This window comes from Panicum hallii, chromosome 9, assembly GCF_002211085.1.
Source record: "Panicum hallii strain FIL2 chromosome 9, PHallii_v3.1, whole genome shotgun sequence".
NCBI lineage: Eukaryota > Viridiplantae > Streptophyta > Magnoliopsida > Poales > Poaceae > Panicum > Panicum hallii.
Window position 1 is genome coordinate 53,701,031 of NC_038050.1, and position 19,323 is coordinate 53,720,353.

The 19,323-nt window shown below is 46.1% G+C and overlaps 1 protein-coding gene and 1 long non-coding RNA gene across 2 annotated transcripts; both read left to right on the forward strand.

The window, feature by feature from the left end:
• The first annotated feature begins 2,243 nt into the window (after positions 1 to 2,243).
• LOC112878289 lies at positions 2,244 to 4,054 on the forward strand. The gene is made up of 2 exons (XR_003225671.1): positions 2,244 to 3,418; positions 3,540 to 4,054. It is a non-coding gene; the product is annotated as an uncharacterized LOC112878289 (long non-coding RNA).
• A 1,304-nt stretch (positions 4,055 to 5,358) lies between these two features.
• On the forward strand, positions 5,359 to 8,929 carry LOC112877578 (protein CWC15 homolog). Its single transcript, XM_025941917.1, has 7 exons — positions 5,359 to 5,595; positions 7,287 to 7,393; positions 7,479 to 7,523; positions 7,606 to 7,693; positions 8,111 to 8,207; positions 8,296 to 8,402; positions 8,508 to 8,929. Exons 1-7 carry the CDS (start codon positions 5,465 to 5,467, stop codon positions 8,629 to 8,631), a joined length of 699 nt encoding a protein of 232 aa, XP_025797702.1. The 5' UTR covers positions 5,359 to 5,464; the 3' UTR covers positions 8,632 to 8,929.
• The last annotated feature ends 10,394 nt before the right edge of the window (positions 8,930 to 19,323 follow it).

The following is a 19,323-nucleotide window of genomic DNA, read 5'->3' on the forward strand; positions in this document are numbered from 1 at the left end:
TTCTATTGGCAAACAAAAGAAACCAACCAGCAAAGAAACGAAGAATAGGCACAGCACTAGTTATTCAAGAGCAAGTAACTAAGGGTGTGTTTGGTTAGGCTGTGGCTTTTGGAAAAGCTGCTGTGAGCTGTGGGGCTGTGGAAAAGCTGCTGTGGGAAAAGTAGAAGACCGTTTGGTCAGAGCAGCTGTGAGCTGCGGGAAATTGTATGTTGTGGGAAAGTGTGTGCTGTGTGCGACGTCAGGGCGGCCAGGGTGGCGCGGCCTTGGGCGGGCGGTGTTGGGTTGGGGCGGCCGGGGTACTCTGGATCAGCAGTGCCGGGGCGGCGCGACGTCGGGGCGGTGCGGCGCGGCGGCGGGGCAGGCGGTGCGGCCGGGGCGGCGTGGGGCGGCACGGCGGTGGGCCGGGCGCGGCGGGGCGGGGCGGCGCCGGGCGGGGGGCGGGAGGAGGGGGGCGGGTTGCGGGATGGGAATGGAGGCGGGATAGGGCGGATGGGGACGGGAGGTGGGATAGAATGAACCGTTTTTTTCATAATCAGTGGCAGGTGGGTAAGTTTTTGCCCCAAAAGCCACTGAAAGCAGGGGGGTAGGTGCTTTTGCATTTGTACTACGGCGAAAGCTGCTTTTGGGTAAAAGCATTTAGGGCGTTTAAGCCCTTTGGTTGGCTTTTGACTTTTGTAAAAGTAAAAGCAGGTGCAAAAGTCCAACCAAAGGCACCCGAAGATTGCTGAGTCGGTCTCTTCTTTTACATCTAAAAAATTAGGTGAAGTCACTGTCCAACAAGTCATGGACCTAGTGTTGGAATGTGGGGCAGGCTACGATACAGATGAGCACTATATTGCTACAGAGTTATTTGTGAAGAAGGACCAAAGGGAAATGTTCATGACCTTACCTACAAATGAGATTAGATTTAATTGCTACAGAGTTATTTGTGAAGATGAAGACTTTGCTCGATTTGATCATGATCCTAATTTTATTGCTACAATACCGGAAAGATACAACAAATATGCCGTTCCACAAGTTGTGCCCGATGGTTCAACTTTCGCGGTGAACGCCCCAACTATGGATGCCTTTCGTGATGAGTTGGCCACATCACTCTCTATCGCTTGGAATTAGTTTGTAATGAAAATATTGATTTTGTACCATAATTATTACAATCTTTAACATTATTTGGTTGAACAATGATATTGGAACATTATTGGGGTAGTTTTTTGGAATGAACAGTGCGCGGATACTGTAGTATATTGTAGCAGCGGAAAAAAACAAACCAACCCCTTCATCCAACCACCATGGGCAAAATAGACTATTCCTACCAAGTTCTCATATTTCTGGAGCTGGAGCACCACAATCTCCCAAACACGTATGTCAGCTCCAAGTTTTCGTAGAAAAGATGGAGTGGAGCTGCTTAAAGGTGGAGCTGGTGGAGTGGAGTGCTCCCAGACATACCCTTATATAACTTCTATGTTTGAGATTTGTGCAAATACTATAGACGGTTTGGATGGATGCTCATGCGGAAGGCGAACACAAAGAAACAGCCGCAGCGTTCTTTAGATTTAATGCAACAAAATGAGATCCAATATATTTTTTTATTTTTTAATATTACTTTTGAAATTCAACATCTCTAATATACTATTTCAGCATTTTAATACACGACTTCAACATTTTATACATATTGTTTCAGCATGACCATAGAAAATGTTGAATCTGGTCTATTTGAAGTGTTGAATCTAGTATTTCGATATGTTGAATATAGTGTTTTTAAGATGTTGAATATACTAGCTAGCTCAACATCTACTCATGTTCTTTTTTGCAGAAAAGAAAAGTGAATATCACCATCTTTATAGGAAATAACCAGAGGGTGAGAGAAAACAATGAAAAATTGTATGTGCCCAGCACTCTGCAATTCTGCACTCTAGTGGGCTGCAGCAAACCACTTCTGCTTAGGCATATTTTTATTTTTTTTCTAAAGCCTTTCTTTAAAGCAAACGACGCGCGCGAAATATGGTCTCTGGGCTGCCAGCTTTGTGTTTTTTGGACCTATTAGATGCGCAAACTGGGCCGCTAATGGATGTAAGATGCATAGCCTAACTATCTATCGAAAGATGGATAGAAGTATGGACCATTGAAATGAAAACGTGCGGTGAGAGATGAACCAGTGGTCCCACGGTACATTTTGCAATTTACCGCCCGCCGTGGCCGAGAACATTTTGCTATTAGACCCCTCAACGTCCAGATATGCAATCTGCCGATCCCCAATTTATTTCCACCAAGCTAACGCCTGCATCAATGTCAAGCTCTCGATCCCCGGCGGCGGCGGCGGCGGCGGCGGCTGCGGCTGCTGCTGCTACCAGTTCCACCAGCGCGGATCTTCAACACGCCGACGCAAGCGTCCCTCTCGTAGACAACGGCGCGAAGACGTCGTAGGCTTCAGGGGGAGGATTCCCCCTGGGCAACGACGGTGGCGATGGTGGTGGCCGCATCGGCGGCTGCACTCATCTTCTCGTCCTCGGCTGGTGGGTGAGTTGCAGCACTGATTTCGCGTTGAGCCATTTCCTGATCGTGGAGATCTGTTTATCTATGCTTACGATCGCTTCCACGGTGTGAATTTATGGTTGTATTACAATTCGATTTGGGGGCTGGATCGATAGATCAATGAGCATGTCTTGCTAAATCTGGTTCTTGGTTAATTAACCTGTGCACTATTAGGGTTTACATCGATGCAATATTAGGCAACACATCGCTACTTTTCGTACGTGCCCTCTGGTCATCGCTATCTTATAACAACACGAGCTACAAATGCAGCTGGTTAGTTTTGTAACTCTGCAGCTCCACGTTGCAGTGCAGGAGATTGGTGAGCCTTATCTAAATATATTGTGTGCACGACATATAAACATGTTTGAAATGTTGTTATTTCTCGTGTTTCATACATCAACGTAATGCCATAATTTCTGATGATCACAAATGGACTCCGACCATTGTTGGTTTCTGTATCAGCCTATTAGGGCAATGGGCTTCTATCCTGCCGTTATCTTCAGAGAGCAGTGCACCTCAGTACTTCTCGTACGATGGATATTAGGGTACAAGCAAAAATATAGAAATGCCGAGTGGAAAGGGTTAGATGTGTTCAATAGTGTTATAATTGGAAAATCTGGGGAAACTATTATGTATCTCCAATTTCAGTCAGGAGCAAAGATTGAAGTAACAAGAGACAATTGAGCTGAACCTGGTGCATATACAAGACAAGTTGAGCTTTTGGCCACTCCTGAGCAGATAAGCAAACTGAGCAGTTGATCAAAGCCGTTCATAGATATTTACGGGTTTTTTTGCATCCATCATATTGGTATTGCAAAGCTTCTGCAGGCTGATGCTGGGCCATCTGGTACTGGATCTCTTGGCCGCAAGCATAGTGCACCACAGCCAGGTACTGAGATGTTCCCGGAAAAAAATAGCTAATAACAAGTTAAACTTTGCTGTTCTTGTTTTGGATAAGGTTGGCTTTACCATTACTTTATGACACTACAACAAGTTTTCCTCTCCGACAGTCCGACCACCATCCCCAGTGGCCCAGCGGCTACCAGCTCCAACACAAGCGATTTATTTGTTCGAAGGAAGGTTGGAGGCAGGGGAAACACAAATGGAATAACATGCCTATGAGGTGTGGGTGTAATTCCATGATTGATTTCAGGAAGAATGATGATGTTACATATCAGGTTGTTCAGTTTTTTGAAGCACACAGACATGAGCAACCGAACCATGCAAGAGATAGCAGGCCATCATGGAACAGTACAGAGCTAGATGCCTACATCATTGTCGAAGTGTGGCACTCAGTGCTGTGTAATATTAGTGCTACCATGATCATGTGTGGTGTGTGTAACCTATTCTTTAAATGCGTAGTTGATAAAATTAGCTGGTAGCTAGAATCCGTGTACATGCCTGATCATCTGCATTATGTGCTGTGCAAGTTGTAATCACCATGTGCAGTATTATTCATCTAGTATCTTGTGAACAACTTTACCTATTTGAATGATTTATGAGAGTCCAAATAATTGAGAATGTATACATGTGCACTCTGTACTTCAAGATTGATGCTTTCTTTACAAACCAAGAAAGGCTTAGGAATCGGGAATTACTAATCAGCTCACCTATACCACACCATATGTGCTTGCAAAAGAACTTAGCACCACTTGCATGCAATGGACGAGCAATTTTGCTAATCATCTGATACAAGTGTGGCTATTTTTTTTTTCTGCTGATCCACTGAATTCAATCGAATTGTGTCATAGGACAGAGACAACACAATTAGCTTTGACTTGTTAGCGACCAGCGCCACGGCATGGCACAAATTTATACGATAAACTGCGATACTTTTCGAGAGCATGGATTGTTTAGTCTGCTTCTTCAATTACATCTGCAACTACCAAGGTTCAATCTAAAAATACAACACATAGCTGACTGTCATCTACCCCTACAACAACAATGAACACATAGCAAGGTCTAAGATGGGACAAACATAATTGGTCATCTACTTCCACATTCTGACAACATGACTCTTGTTTTAAGAAAAAAGTCTTCGTTCTGGAGGGCAAGTCTTTCTTATATTCTTCCTCTGCACAAGCAGCAAAGTGAAAACCGATTCATACTTTTGTTAAATAAGACATGCATTTCTGTACTTGCAATAACACCCAAGTAATTTCTGATCGGTTATGCAGTTGTGTGCCATACAAACAAAATTAACCAAGTGCCTGCAGAAAGCATATTATATCTTATTTGCCACAAGCACAACAGTAAATAGAATTCACACGGCGAGAGAACCACAAGCATACCAATTGAACAAGCACAATCGTAAAGAGATGGGAGAAGGACGAAACCTTATTATTTCTACCAAGAACTAACGTCAAGTTGGTCGCAGCTAGTGGACGGCCTCGAGTCTCCAAGCGGCAACAGTGGAGCAGGTTGGTATGAACTTTTTTTTTGTTTGAAATAAGGTATGAACTTTGTTGTTGCCAGACCATGAGCCAACTTCAGGCGGGAGGAAACCACGCCCCGGCCAGTGTACTTCCGCTGGTCTGCACAGCCCGAAAGCAGAATCAATCAATAGATACTCTAAAATTGGGGCAAACGCGAGATCATTAGGAGGTCCCGTATTTGGCCTGAAAAATTTTGGGGAAATGTTGGGGATGGATTCAGATGGAGGCGGCGGCACATCTGTTCTCTAGGCCAGGGTATTAATGATAAAATGCACCGTGCTGGCGCAGGGTGTTTAATGCAAAATGTACCCCGGGATCGTCTGTTTCATCTCGTGCCGCACATCTCTAATTCGATGGTCAACAATGCAAGTTTCCATCTATACATCAGTTTCCGCTACCCCCCGACCAGACCGACCGCGTCGTCTCCACCAGCCAGCCAGCCACCACATCGAACCAGCCAGCGGCCTAGGGTTTCCGCGCCAAGGAGCGAGCGACGAGGCATGACGACGGCAGCGCGCCCGACCTGGGCTCCGGCCAAGGGCGGCAACGAGCAGGGGGGCACCCGCATCTTCGGGCCCTCCCAGAAGTACTCCTCCCGCGACCTCGCCGCGCACACCTCCCTCAAGCCCAGGTATGCGTGTGCCCTCATCCACCAATCCTTGATCCTTCCATGGAATCAAGTCTTCCTCGGCAGAGATTGCCTGCTTGCTTGGAGATCTGGCTGGCCGCGATTTCTTCTTTGTTTCTCCCCTAACCTTTCCGCGTAGCTCGACGGAGGGCTCAGATTGGGGAAACGGGCTAGGTTTTGTTTCCTAGCAGGGCCGGTCCTGAGAATTTTGGGCCCCAGGGCGAAATAGAAAAGCGGGGCCCTTAATTGTTAATACAAATATTTAAATAATAATTAGATCGTATCATTGTGCTCTTAATTTCTCAAACCATTTGGACAAACATCATTCCCAGCCAGTAAACCAACATTGAAAAATTATCTTATGAAACTTATAAAGAAATATAAAATGGAAATATGCATATGAAATCAGTAGCAGAAGCTCACAATCACATTAACTAGTAGAAGCGCCATACTCTAGTGACAGCAAGCAAGCAGTAGTACCAGTACTACACATACACAAATAGGCAACTACACAAATAAAGAAGTATGATACACTAATCTACTATAATACTGAATGATGTACTACAGAAGCTAATACCAGTGAAGCTGAAGCAAACACATGCTAAGTCTTAGCAGAAACAGGGCTACAAGACTTCACGTACCCGGAGTCTGGTATCAGCTTTCGATGGCCTGAAGCTCGATCAGCGATTCAGGGCAGAGAGAGACATGAGCAGCCACAAGCGCGCGCATGCATGCGGCCGGGAACTGGAGCGGCAACGCGCTTGCATGCTCCTGCCTGAAGCCTGTCACATGGGCAATGCAAGGATGCAGTTGGGCGTGTCCCCGCGCGGCCACCGGAGACCAGGAGTGATGGCGGACAGAGGGTGCGACGCGAGATGCCCTGCCTCTCGCCGCGGCGGACTCTGGTCTTCCAATATGGCCTAGCACCGCATCGAGCCGCGTTTCTCGCGATCACATCTGGTGTAATCTCGTTTGCGTATGTATCCTGGATTTGTGGCGTTGGGGACGCGACGAGGAGGCGAGCCGATGAGACGCAAGGCGTGCGAGGCACTTATAGGGAAGAAGTCATGGCGCCAATTTCCATTTCTAAGTCAGCCTACCATCTATACACCTGATGTGGACGTACGTGGTATGGGGCCCCTTGGTTTTGGGGGCCCGGGATGCCCCCCCCCCCCCCCCCCCCCCCCGGCAGGGCCAATCCTAGGGGGATTATTTTTGATGAGGGGTCATTCCTCAATTGGAGCGGCGTGTTTGACCTCACCACGACCATAATCGCCACATTATGGCGGCTACCAAATCATCGGCGCCTCAACCCTTGCCTTTACTTCGTTGCTGCCACCCGACCGCTTAATTCTAGAGTGCTTAACCTCTGTGCGGTTGCTAGTTATTAACCTGTTTGCGCCACATGATTGCTTTGCGGGAAACAGCATGCTTTTGCTCCCCCTCATGATCATTTTGATCGCACCATGTAATTTGGATTATACATTTGCAAGTTGAATAGGGATAACTAGTGTCTTATGCAAGGTTTGAGTTGTCCTGATACCGAGCTAGTAACTTCTTCCTAGGAAACTAAGGCTAAAAAATGTTCACTTCTATTATTTATCTAGTCTATTCTACAATGCATATAGCCATTCATATTATGTCAGCCTGAGCTTCTCCCCTCTATGACTCACTACCTTCTCCTGAGTATACAGGAAAGAGGGCCAGCAGACCCAAGAGGAGTTACAAAAGAGGAACCTCAGGGAGGAACTTGAGGAACGTGAGCGCAAGCACTACTCTTCCAAGGATAAGTCCTACGCTGGTATGCCTACCTTTTGTTTTCCCCTTTAGACGATGGTCATCTAATTGTAAATTGTGAGTCCTAACATGCATCTTCTTGCCTGCAGAAGAGAGAGACCGGCGGAAAAGTTCAAGCCAGCTACTCTTAGAAGGTTGGTGGAACGAATGCTGCATCGATATCCGTTTATGCTGTGGCTTAGCGATGACTTATTCCTTTCTTGCTGTAACTCACAGGTTCAAAGAGAGATGCTGAAGATAAGATAGTTCCACGAGAAATCGATGCAGATGACTCCGATGTGGAGCCTAAAAGTGACGACGAAAGGTCTGTATCATTTTCCTTCTAAGTGATAAGTGATTTATGAACCTTGCTCTTGTGAAATGCTGCTAGGTTTTTTCTTGTTTCCACCTTAGCAGGATTTACCTGACTTGTGACTGCAGTAACTATTTGTAGAATGGGTTAAAGACGCCTTTTTTGATTTTTTTTTCTGTGTCACCTTCAGTAAAACATCCATAAGAACACACACTTGTGGAGTAGTGATTTATATCTGTTATTGTGCATTGCCTAGCATAGTAACGTGTTCAGTTTATTGTGACTATTTTGTCTTCACTTCAAGTGGGCTGATAAATAAGGCAACACTGTTTAGGAGTAATTGTTTGTCCCATGTTCTCATAATTTAGTAAATTTTGCTTCACTATGTTTTGTTACTCTTATACACATTGAATTGCAAATTCTATTCAGCGATGAAGATGAAGATGACGATGACGATGACACGGAAGCACTAATGGCAGAGCTTGAGAGGATTAAGAAAGAAAGAGCTGAGGAGAAGCTTAGAAAGGTTTGTTAATTTTTGTATCTCTATCATGATTTTCCAATGTGATGTTCATTTAGGTTTTGGAAGCATAATGGAAATGGATGAATTGCAGGAGCGCCAACAAGCAGAAGAGGAGGCCAAGATGAAGGAGGCTGAACTGATGCGGGGAAACCCTTTGATCAATATCAACAATCCTGGCTCCTTCAGCGTTAAGAGAAGGTAAGATGCTGATGTTTAGCTTCTTGTGTTATACCATGCATGTAATAGAAATCCACAAGCGGCTTCTGGTGTGCCTAATCTTTCTCTGACATGTGTGGTTTGTAGGTGGGATGATGATGTGGTGTTCAAGAACCAGGCACGTGGAGAGACCAAGACTCCAAAACGGTTCATCAATGACACCATCAGAAGTGATTTCCACCGCAAATTTCTGCAGAGGTACATGAAGTGAGGCTTCTGCTGTGTATGGTTGAACATGTCCCTGCTGTAGTATGTCAGGGCCTTGTTTGGGGGCTCATCATCTTGTGATGATAGATGTTTGTGTACGAGTGAGAGACCATTGTGCTGTATGAAATAACTTGCCCTTTAAAGATGCGCTTTGTCTCAAGTCTGAAATGATACCTAAACCCTTTACCAGATGGGGAAGGTAAAGGAAGCTAGCGCGCTTTGTATATTTGATGATGTGGTGAATGTGGGACAAAGCTGCAGAAATCCTTAGAAGCATTGCGGCTGTACATGGTTTGTTTTAAGTAAAAAAAAATTGATAAACCAGTACAGCAGTAATGGGTACACATGATACTATTGTGCAGATGAAAAACTAAATTAAATACAGAAGACATGGTCGATTATTTGGGCCTGATGATGTATGTACTCTTGGCATGCGCGACAACGAGGGGGAGGTAGCATATCGCACAGTTTATGCGTGTTCGTGTCGCTGGGCATTGTGATGTTGGGGGCCTTTTTTTTTTCCCTTTTGTTGTTCTTGCCAGGAAGCTGCAGCGAAGAGAGTAAATTTCATTTCCCTGTGATTTCCAGGAAGTTGCAGCTGTCAGGTACGTACTGTACCGTTGACTCGGTGTGCGGAATTTAATTCCTAATTGTACCGGTGCCGGAGGGCAGGCACCTGCGCTTCCACGAGGAGGACGATGAGGATGATGAGTGAAGCATGTCAGTCGTGTTCGGATTCGGGCATCTGCTGTGGTTGTCATTCCCTGATACCAGCCAACATTCTTTTGGGGTCTCTGTTTCTACATTCTGATTCTGTATTATGATTCGTGTATCAGTTCTTCAGAGAACACAAATTGTATTGCCAGTTCATCTGAAATGCAAGATATCCCCAGTTACTGAATAAATCTGCTCTGTGGCATTCGGTGCTAGAGAAGTTTCTATGCTATTCTGTAGTTTCAGATTTCCTTCCGGGGAAATTAGAGGCCTTGTATTAACGAAACTAATTTTTCTGCTATAGCCCTCTGTTTCTTCTTTGTGATCAGCTCTTCAGAAAGCTTTTCAAAAAAAAATTGTTCTTCAGAGGGCGATAGTTCTGAATCAAACATATCAAGTTGCTGAATCAAACGTACATGCCTTCCGTACATTCCTGGGACTGTACCCTGTCTTGATGATGTCCGCCTTTACTTTGTGTGATTATGCCCTTTCGATTATGTTTCTGGTCATTGTTGTAGATACAATCGAAGGATAATCTTGTAGTTCTGTGGTCAGCTTCAGTGCCCGTCCCTTTCCATGTAATTCAGATACCGTCGACTAAAAGCAACAGGAACAATATTATCAGAACACTTTCACCTTTTTTTATTAGGACCAAAACAGTTTTTAGTTCAGCACTGGATGAAAGAATTAACTTTTTTAGTAGATGGAATGATAGAACTGGCGCTGCAGGATAGCGAGGAGGGGAAACCAAAGAGACGGATCGACAGGTAGGACAGAAAGCGACATGTACACTGTACACATGTGGCCTGTTGACCATCCGTTTGTTTTCATGTGCTTTTTCCAAGCATCGCGTTATACTCACCCTATTCTCTGACTTTTTCATGGTTGCATGCCCAGGCACACATCCTTGGTTACGCATGGCACCGCCTGGTGACATCAGTCTAAGCAACCCGGTTTAAATATTTCTGTCATTCAGTCCTGCCGGCCTCACACCGTGTCATGGGTTAACCAATATTATGATTTTATTTTGAGAAACTAAAATTGTGCTATAAAATGTCCAAAATTTTGCACTACAAAGCAGAATGTGCTACCGCAATAGTATCGACCTTACTTAGCATTCTAGATACAAGGAATGATTTTGGTAGGTCCCCCAAAAATAAGACTTATTTTCAACATAAAACTATTTCCCCCTCACACTTGTACCGTAAAATCATGAGCGGAAATTCTACAAATAAAATTGCTCATATTGGTTTCCGAGAAGTAAGTGATTTAATATAATTTTTCAAAATTATCGCTCAACTTCAAGGAAACCAAATAGGCGTCTAACCAAATAGTAAAATTTGACCTCTAACTCTATCGATGAGCTTTTCCAAACAGAACTACATGAAACCACAACAATAAAGACCATATGGGAACATTTTGCTAGTTTTCAACTAAAATTACGAGTCTATTTTAGAAAACTAATAATGGCCTTACGGAGCTATAGAAAGCAAGAGTTTGTCTAAAAAGTTTGACAGTTTCCATGGCACTGCGCGTTTGAAGCCCAGTTGCAATGATGTCATTCACATGTGCCACCTTGCCAAAAATATACAAAATGAACTATTTTGTGAAAGCAAATGTGAGACCAGGGGAAATCTGCCCCTATAAACATTTTACATTATTTACACTTCCAATACATGGCATTACCAACTTCAAGATGAATTGAGCACTACATGGATCGAGCTCGTACTATCTTTCTAACGGAGGTGAGCATCATGGATCCCCCAAAATACAATCTTTAAGGAGCTAATCACAGATTAGCCCTCCCAAAACCGTGCAGCATGGCCTAACCGGGCAGCCACGCGGCCAAGGACGGTCCACCGGTTGAAGGAACGCCAACGGCCCAGCTCAGGCCCGGACACGGGGTGTGAGCCGCCTCTCCCGACCCCGAGGGCATGGGCTCCGCCTCGCCCGACTCCGAGGGCACGAACTCCGCCTCGCCCGACCTCGAGGGAGCGGGCTCGGCCTCATCCGACCCCTATGGGAGAGGTTTCCGCCTCGCCCGACCCTGAGTATACGAGCGTGGCCGCGCCCATCTCAGGGACGTGGGACCCTTAGGACCCCGTGGGAGTAAAGGTGCACGTCGGAGGTCAAGCCTCTGACACGAGAACAGGCGAAGGCACGCCTCGACATGACCTCCGGAGGTGACTAGCCATCACGGCGAGCCCCCGTCGCTCGCCGCGCCGGGGGTTACGCCGCAAAACGCACCGGGGGGCCCACGTTGCCCATCTTGTCAGAACACACGTCGCCTGCCGTGCACGCCGGGAGCCCGAGCTACCTGTCCTGTTAAGACGCACGTCGCACGTCGCGCCAGGGAGCGGCGCAGGGACACTCCGACGTCATCTACAGGGCCCATGGGGCCCACGTAAAGGGGAGGGGAGCAGCAGGATCCCGGCGACCCTCCTCTTTCTACTCTCTTTCTCTCTCTCTAATGTATCCGACCCTTGCCCCTTGGCTTATAAAAGGGAAAGGGAGGACCCCCGTAGGAGGGATCGAACCCTCAGACACTTACGCACTCGCACGACGCTTTGCCACCAGAGACTTGGGAGCCCGTTCCCTCTCTCGACTATTTGTAACCCCTACTGCAAACCAGTGCAAGAACACAAGCAGTCCGAATTAGACGTAGGGACATTGCGCCCGAACCAGTATAAACTCTTGTGTCTTTTTTCACACCATCCGAGCCAGACGCGCAAACACAAATTTACTACTCGATGATTTGAAATACCCACAGTTGGCGCGCCAGGTAGGGGCCTTTTGTGCGTCTCATCGATTCCACCAAGCTGCGGATGGCCAACCACACCGGAGGATGGGCCCCAGGACGCTCGTGCATTTCGGGAGCCTAGACTTCATCGTTGCCATGGAATGGGGGCTGGAGCTGGTCCACGTTCCGGTCCGACCCCCTCGCACCACCAACCTCAACCCCATCGTTAAGGCTTTCGAGGGGTTGCGGCTAAGCACCCCGGAGGATTGCGACTCCGAGGGCAGCGGGCCCCTCGATTTCGATTGCGAGAGGCTGCGGAGACAACTCCACACCTTCCTAGGTCCTCGACCGACCCAGGAGGACTTGCGTCGCGTTCTCTTCTCACTTGCCAATGTGACGGCGCAGCTCTCTGGAAGAGAACCCCTCTCCCTGGAGATCTTGACCGGGAGCATTCAGGCAACGTTCCCGTTTGACTTGCGCGACGTGGCCTAGGATGTACAACGCCTCGTAGCGTTGTGTTTTGATTCGCTCCCCACGGACAGCGAGTTCATGGGGATGACGGAGTACATCTCGGAGTCCTTCCATGACCTCCTCGCGAGGGAATCAGATGCAATATCTGACTCCAACTCCAGTGAGGGAAGCCATCACCCCTTGCACGAATGCTTCATGGCAAACCCCCCTTGGGGCACGTAGAAAGCACCCACGATGGAAACACTCCCCCGGACGCCTCCGACGGCGAATCCCGGGAAAGACACCAAGCCCCACCGCACGTGCGGCTGGAGCAGCTGCGGGAACAACAAAAGGAGCTCGAGGAGGCGTGCCTCAAGCTAGAGCAGGAACACGCCGAGCTCGAGTGCGAGATCGTACGCCATGGGAACGATGGGCGCGCACGCGCCAACACCCACAATGTCAACCAAAGGATCCTTGAAGACGACAAGGGACCCCCACTCTTCGCCCGGACGAGCCAGAACGTCGCTGCCGCAGCGGCTCTACTCGAGGGACTCCAGGAACCTATGGCGCCTGAGGCGCGTCGCGCCCACCACAAGCTGCATACACTCCTTGAGCGCATAGCATGACAAGAGGCAGAGAGCTCGATATCTCAGCAACATGGACCCAACACCAGCCAGCACCCCCTTGCGATGCGGGGTGTCAAGGACATGTCCGTCCACCAAGCCCCGCGTGGGGGAGGTGGTCCCGTGAACACCCCCATTCGGGGATGCCTCAGCGTCGACCATGATGCGCGCCTCACCCTCAATGCTCGCAAGCGTGGGAACAAGGATGAGCAAGCGGTTGTGAGCCGAGGGTATCACCCTCACCGCGGTGGACGCCATGACAGCTCTTAGGACCGAAGCCCGAGCCCCGATCCATCGGGTCCTAGGGTTTTCAGCTCGCGCATCCATAGCGCAGCGTTCCCGCCACGGTATCGTCCCCCAGCGAACATCTCGAAGTACGCTGGGGATACGAACCCCCTATGGCTCGAGGACAGCTCGCCTGTCGGACCGTTGGGGCCGGTAGTGACTATTTCATCATCCGCAACCTACCACTGTTCCTGGCCGACTTAGCGCGAACGTGGCTCGAACATCTCCCATCCGACTGGATCCACAACTGGTCGGACCTGAAGGAGATATTCGTGGGGAATTTCTAGGGCACCTACGAACGCTTCGGAGACCCATGGGACCTCAAGAATTGCCGGTAGAAGCCGTGAGAGACTCTCCGCGAGTACATTCGACGCTTCTCTAGGGAGTGCAATGTGTTGCCCAATAACGCCGACACCGACGTTATCGGGGTGTTCCTTTCTGGGACCACCTGCAAGTCCCTAGTCCACAAGCTGGGATGCAAGAGCACGCGGACCACTAAGGAACTCCTTGGCATAGCAATGAGCCACGCCTCGGGCCAGGAGGCGGTTGGAGCAATCTTCGACCGTGCCAAGGGCAAGGCGAAGCTGAAAGGATCTTGGTGATGCCTAGAGGGGGAGAGGGTGAATAGGCGTAACTGTAAAACCTGAAAAATTCTTCGCAGCAATTAAATCTGTCGCCGACACGGGACCGGAACTTCCGACAAAAGAAAAGTTCTTATATGAAATTCAAAATTAAACTTGAAACTGCGGAACCTGACTAAATCAAAAGTTGCGCAATGATACTAGGAGACTTCTTCATGTGATCTTTACAAGCATAACAACTCGAGTACATAGATTGACACAAAACAAACTCTAGGTCAACAAGAACTAAATAAGTGCAATAAACACAAGACACAAGATATTTGTTCCCGAAGTTCACTTCCACTAAGAAAACTACATGTCCGTTGAGGAGCTCACAAAGAGCCGGGTTTTCCACTAACCCTTTACCTCACTCAATCAACCATAAAGGAGGATTGAGTCACTTACTATAAAATCCACAAAGGATAGGATAATACAAACTTCCCGGGATGCACACACACGAGAGGATGCTCCACAGGCAACACCAAACCATTTAGAAGTAAGCTTCAAGAGTAACAACTGCGAATCAAAAGATGAAGATGCTTCAAGTGCTCTTGAGATGAACTTGGCTACCCTCTCACTTAAATGGTTGAGTCTCACACCTCAATCTTGTTCTCACCCAAGTCCTAGCTCAAATCAACTAAAGGATTAGCTCAAGGAGGGATTGGGGAGGAGTAGTAAATGCTTTTGGAGGTGTTTGTCTCGGGTCAGGTCAGCAGCAAATGAAGGAGGGGCTGAGGGGGTATAAATACCCGAGCCCTAAAAACTAGCCGTTAGTGCACTGGTTAAGTGATTGTCGAAACTTCCGATACAGGGTCAAAACTTCCAACCCTTTTAAAACCAACTAGCTGAGGACCCCCTGTTGGAAGAACCCAGTTACTTCCGATAGGTGTCGGAACTTCCGATAACTACAGAAATTGCAGGAACACAAATGTGCAAGTGTGTGATTTGTGTCTCTCATAGGAGGTTAGCATCTCAATTAAGCATTTTGACATATTCAAGTCATCTCCTCGCATCTCTCTTAATAGTACGGTGTTTCCTATACTCAAATTCAAAATATAAAATAAATAAAGATCTTCTTTTGAGCCCAACACCGTCCTTTAAGCAAATTTGGCATCTTTTCTTGCTATTTTTCATTTTATTGAATTTTAACCTGTCCATAACTCGATAAACTCATTAGCTTCTTAATTTTATATATCAGCAACACCAAAATCCACTTAGGGGGCCAAATGCACTTTCAATCTCCCCATTTTTGGTGATTGATGACAACACAATTAAGGCTCACAATAAATTCAATAAAATATTTTAAATTCAATCATATAGTTGAACTCCCCCTTAATACGTGCAATCATCAAAATAAATTCAAAAATAGCCTTAAATGCCATTCTCACATATTAAGAAAGATTTCTTCTATATTATTGCATTCTTGGGGTGCAAAGTGCGACAAATATCAACATGATGCATATAACAAGATATATCACAACAACAAAGTGGAAATAAACAAACACCAAGTCATGAGCATCACAAAAGCAATAAGGTTCTAAGATGACACTAGCATAGAGAATCTCAAATAAGTCTTACAAAGTTAAAAGTCTCACTTGGCACACCACCACACATGACACAAATACAAGTCTCATTTGTCCATAAGCACAAGAGTTTAAATTTCAATGACAAAGCTAAGATAGATAAAGCGGTCATAGATCCTTTCCAAATAGCGCCTATGGTGAGCTCACTCCCCCTTTGGCAACAAGCATAAAAAAGGAGAGGTCCTTCCATAGCCACTACTCGTTGTCATCGTCGTCATCTTCTTCATCATCATCTTCTTCATCGGTGGGTGTGTTGGCAGCGGGCACTTCCTTTTCTTCTTCATCCAACTCCTTACGCCCACCCAAGTCTTCTTCAATTTCATCCTCATCAATTTGAGGAGCCCCAAACATCATGGAAGGTCCACCCATCTCTTCCCAAGGGTTGTAAAAAGTCGGTGGAGGAGGAAAGTCCATGGGAGCATGAAGAGGTGAGTGAGGCATGTCATACTTGGCCATGATTTCCTTTTGTCTTGCCTCAATCTTGAGAAGCTGCTCATCCACATGCTTCTTGTGGCATGGATTTCTTGCGCATTGTGACGGTCCACATTGAAGCATGCAAACAAACATTAAGAGATGAAATTTAGAATTCCTTTCTTCTTTGGGGCACGAGGAGGAGGACCACGGGAGCTCGAAGGACCTTGAGAGCTAGATGGACCATGAGAACTTAAAGGACCATGAGAGCTAGAAGGGTCATGTGATGGTCCTTGAGTGGAGCGGCGAGGTGCATGAGCTCCAAGCTTGAGAAGATGCTGAAGTTGACCTTTCTTAGGCTTGTATACTTGATGGCCCTTGTCGGTCAAGATATTTACGCCTGTCACTTCTTTGATCATGGCAAAGATGTATGATGTGTAATGATAACCTTTCTTTGGTGAAATAGAGCAGATGATGATTTCCTCCAAATGAAGTCAAAGATGCTAAACTCATTCTTGTTGGGAGCCATCCTAGCAAGCAGATTCTTGGACATGTTGAAGATGTTGTCCGAGTCACCACTTTTGGGACACAGAGTGTAGCGAAAGAGTTGGTTGAGCAGCTTATAGTAAGGTGTCAAACCATGTATTGTCCCAAACTTAATATCACCATATGTACATGAAGTGAAGTTATCCATCATCAAGCATATTTTCCTCCTCATGTATACTCTTTCTCAAAAGATCAGCATTAGAAAACTCAAGAATGCTTGCGAAGTAAGCATATTCAACATAAAAAGGCTTGCCTTATTGCCTTGAATAGTCCAATGAAAGGTCTTGGTTGAGCGGTTGACATAAAGAGTTGCATAGAACTGAGCAATGACCTCCTTATTCCAATCATAGTTGAAGGACATGATTGATGTGAGATTCATCCTTCTACAAGCATCTTTGACTTCACTTACCACTGGCAAGTAAATTTCAAACAAGTAATCCCATTAATGGATTTCATCTCGGTGGTGGGATGAGATTTACAAAGGATCACAGATGCATACCAATCTGCATGAAAATTCATCCAAAAGCGAACATCTCCTTGCTTCTCTTTGCCACACTCAGATGAATCATCTTATCTCAAAGTATAGAGATCATGCTTGCCCTTTGTGCAATCCACTAGATGAGTCCTATTGTACTGTGGAGCAGTTTGTCTAATTGGGGGCTGCATCCGGAGGATGATCCTCTCAAGATACTCTATGGACTCTTCAGCATTTGACATATGAGTGCGCAAAGCAGAGGTACGCTTCGTGTGTGGATGAGCGCCGTGAGTAGAAGTGCCCTGTGGATTAGGTCTTCCATGACCACGAGAGTGCAAAGGAGCCTTGGCAACTGTCTTTCTCTTGCCAGTATGATGAGCCACATGTGAAGCTTCTTTAGTTGCTTCGGAATCAGATGAAGGAGGTGATTCAATTTCCGGTGAAGAAAACCTCTGCTTTCCTCTCTTTTCACGAGCCATCTAAGTATGTAAGATCAAAATTATGATAGACTCGATAGATGTGATCAAAATCAATCAGATGGGACTATTAGGGCACCTGTCAGAACTTCCGATACGAGGCCGGAACTTCCGACCCAAGGTCTGAACTTCTGAGTTGGCCCGAGCAGACCCAAAATATCATGAATCGAGAGATTTTGCCCGCAAAATTTGATAAGATTCTTGGCATATGATCAATGATGTGCCAGGAAGCTATCCCCAAGAAAGAAACATCTAACTCCTTCTACATTGCGAGATCGGGCAATGGGGATTCTAAATGAAATATCTTGAAGATTTCCTGCGCAAATCGAAGAGGAGATGATGGGGATCGGATCTTCCGAGGAGTGGGGAATTCAAAGAACTCAACGGCAACGAAATCCCACGGTTGAAACTCAAAATCCCCTCAAGAGTTTGAGAGTGGGGAGGAGGAGGCGTCGGTTGTGTTTGAATGAGAGAGTTAGGGCTTGAGGGGGATGTCCAATGGGTATATATAGGTGTAAGTGAACTGTCGGAATTTTCGATGGGAGGTCAGAAGTTTCGACAAAAAAGAAATTTCGAACCTGAGGACCCTCGGTTGGAAGAATGAAGAAAGTTCCAAGGATTGTCGGAAGTTTCGACCAGGCATCGGAAGTTCCGATGAATATTAAAAATAGCCTCCCGAGGACCCTTTGTCGGGACAAACCTGATACTTCCGATGGTTGTCGGAAGTTCCGAGTATGGGTCGGAAGTTCCGACAGATACTTTTCAGCTCAAAAAGATAGATTTTAAGAAGAACAAACTTGAAGATATTAAGAGATATGGCTTGTAGACATATGAGACAACTTAACGCTTAGTGATCAGCCACAAACAACATTACATAACAATGATCACAAGAGTCAAACTTTGATCCGAAGATCAAAATCCATATATTTCAAAACAACTCAACACAAGTAAATTCATTTTTTCTTATCTAAGCAACGATCAAGTATGTGCAACAAGTCAAGCCAAGTTACGAGAATCCAATATATCTAGTTCACTCCTCAAAGTATAAAATCTTTGCTCATCTAGAGGCTTAATGAAGATATTGGCAAGTTGTCGTTCGGTGCTCACATGATGTAAAGCAATATCTCTCTTAGCCTCATGATCCCTTAAGAAATGATATCTTATATCTATGTGCTTTGTTCGAGAGTGTTGCACCGGGTTGTTTGCTAGCTTGATAGCTCAATTCACACAAGAGCGAAATCTTGCTAAACTCATAACCGAAGTCACTCAATGTTTGCTTCATCCACAAGAATTGGGCACAACAATCACCCATTACAACATATTCAGTTTTGGCGGTGGATAAAACAACCGAATTTTATTTTTTGGAGGTCCAAGACACTAGGGACTTTCCAAGAAATTGGCAAGTCCCCGTGGTACTCTTTCTATCTACCTAGCAGCCGGCATTATCCAAATCAGAATAGCCAAGTAGACTGAAAGTGGAGCCTTTGGGATACCATAAGCCAAGGTTAGGAGTGTGTACCAAATATCTCATAATTCTCTTAACAGATATTAAGTGACATTCCTTAGGATTGGCCTGAAATCTTGCACACATGCACACGCTAAGCATAATATCGGGCCTAGATGCACAATGGTAAAGAAGAGAGCCGATCATGAAGCGATATATGTTTTGATCAACCGACTTCCCTTCTTCATTGAGATCAAGATGACCATTTAGTGCCATGGATGTCTTGATGGGCTTGGCATCGGCCATGTCAAACTTTTTAAGCATATCTT

What these genes read in the sequence shown, in the direction of transcription:
- LOC112877578 (XM_025941917.1), top strand. Translation starts at nt 5,465, where the DNA reads ATGACGACGGCAGCGCGCCCGACCTGGGCTCCGGCCAAGGGCGGCAAC. An exon ending in AAGCCAGCTACTCTTAGAAG is followed by an intron (nt 7,524 to 7,605) that starts GTTGGTGGAACG and finishes TGTAACTCACAG; the next exon opens with GTTCAAAGAGAGATGCTGAA. An exon ending in CCTAAAAGTGACGACGAAAG is followed by an intron (nt 7,694 to 8,110) that starts GTCTGTATCATT and finishes AATTCTATTCAG; the next exon opens with CGATGAAGATGAAGATGACG.